Genomic DNA, 273 nt, shown 5'->3' on the forward strand with positions numbered 1-273 from the left:
CGTCCAGCTCTCCCGTACTGACGACCCACCTAGCGGGCCAAACGACCAGGCGCTTGTTCCCGCCGCTTACTCTCTCTCCTCCTCGGCCGCCGCGCTGGATTCGCTCGAGGAAATCCCGAACCCGAGAATCCTGGACTACCACGACCTGAACTACTACGACCTGGGGAATCTGGACGACCTGGACTACCACATGGGCTGGGTCAGGCGGTCGTGGGGCGGGCAGGCCGGCGGCCCGCAGCTGGGGAGTACGTTCTCGTGTTCTTATTATTGGAA

The 273-nt window shown here is 63.0% G+C and overlaps 1 protein-coding gene across 1 annotated transcript in view; it reads left to right on the plus strand.

Moving 5' to 3' along the window:
* LOC119581605 (pollen-specific leucine-rich repeat extensin-like protein 2) overlaps positions 1-273 on the plus strand; it is a gene marked incomplete in the record, with an annotated part of 5,003 nt that overhangs the window by 182 nt on the left and 4,548 nt on the right. Inside the window, 1 exon segment of the mRNA XM_037929720.1 lies at positions 1-245. Coding sequence (XP_037785648.1) covers positions 191-245 — 55 coding nt within the window.

Source organism: Penaeus monodon, chromosome 15 (genome assembly GCF_015228065.2).
Source record: "Penaeus monodon isolate SGIC_2016 chromosome 15, NSTDA_Pmon_1, whole genome shotgun sequence".
NCBI classification, from domain to species: Eukaryota; Metazoa; Arthropoda; class Malacostraca; order Decapoda; family Penaeidae; genus Penaeus; species Penaeus monodon.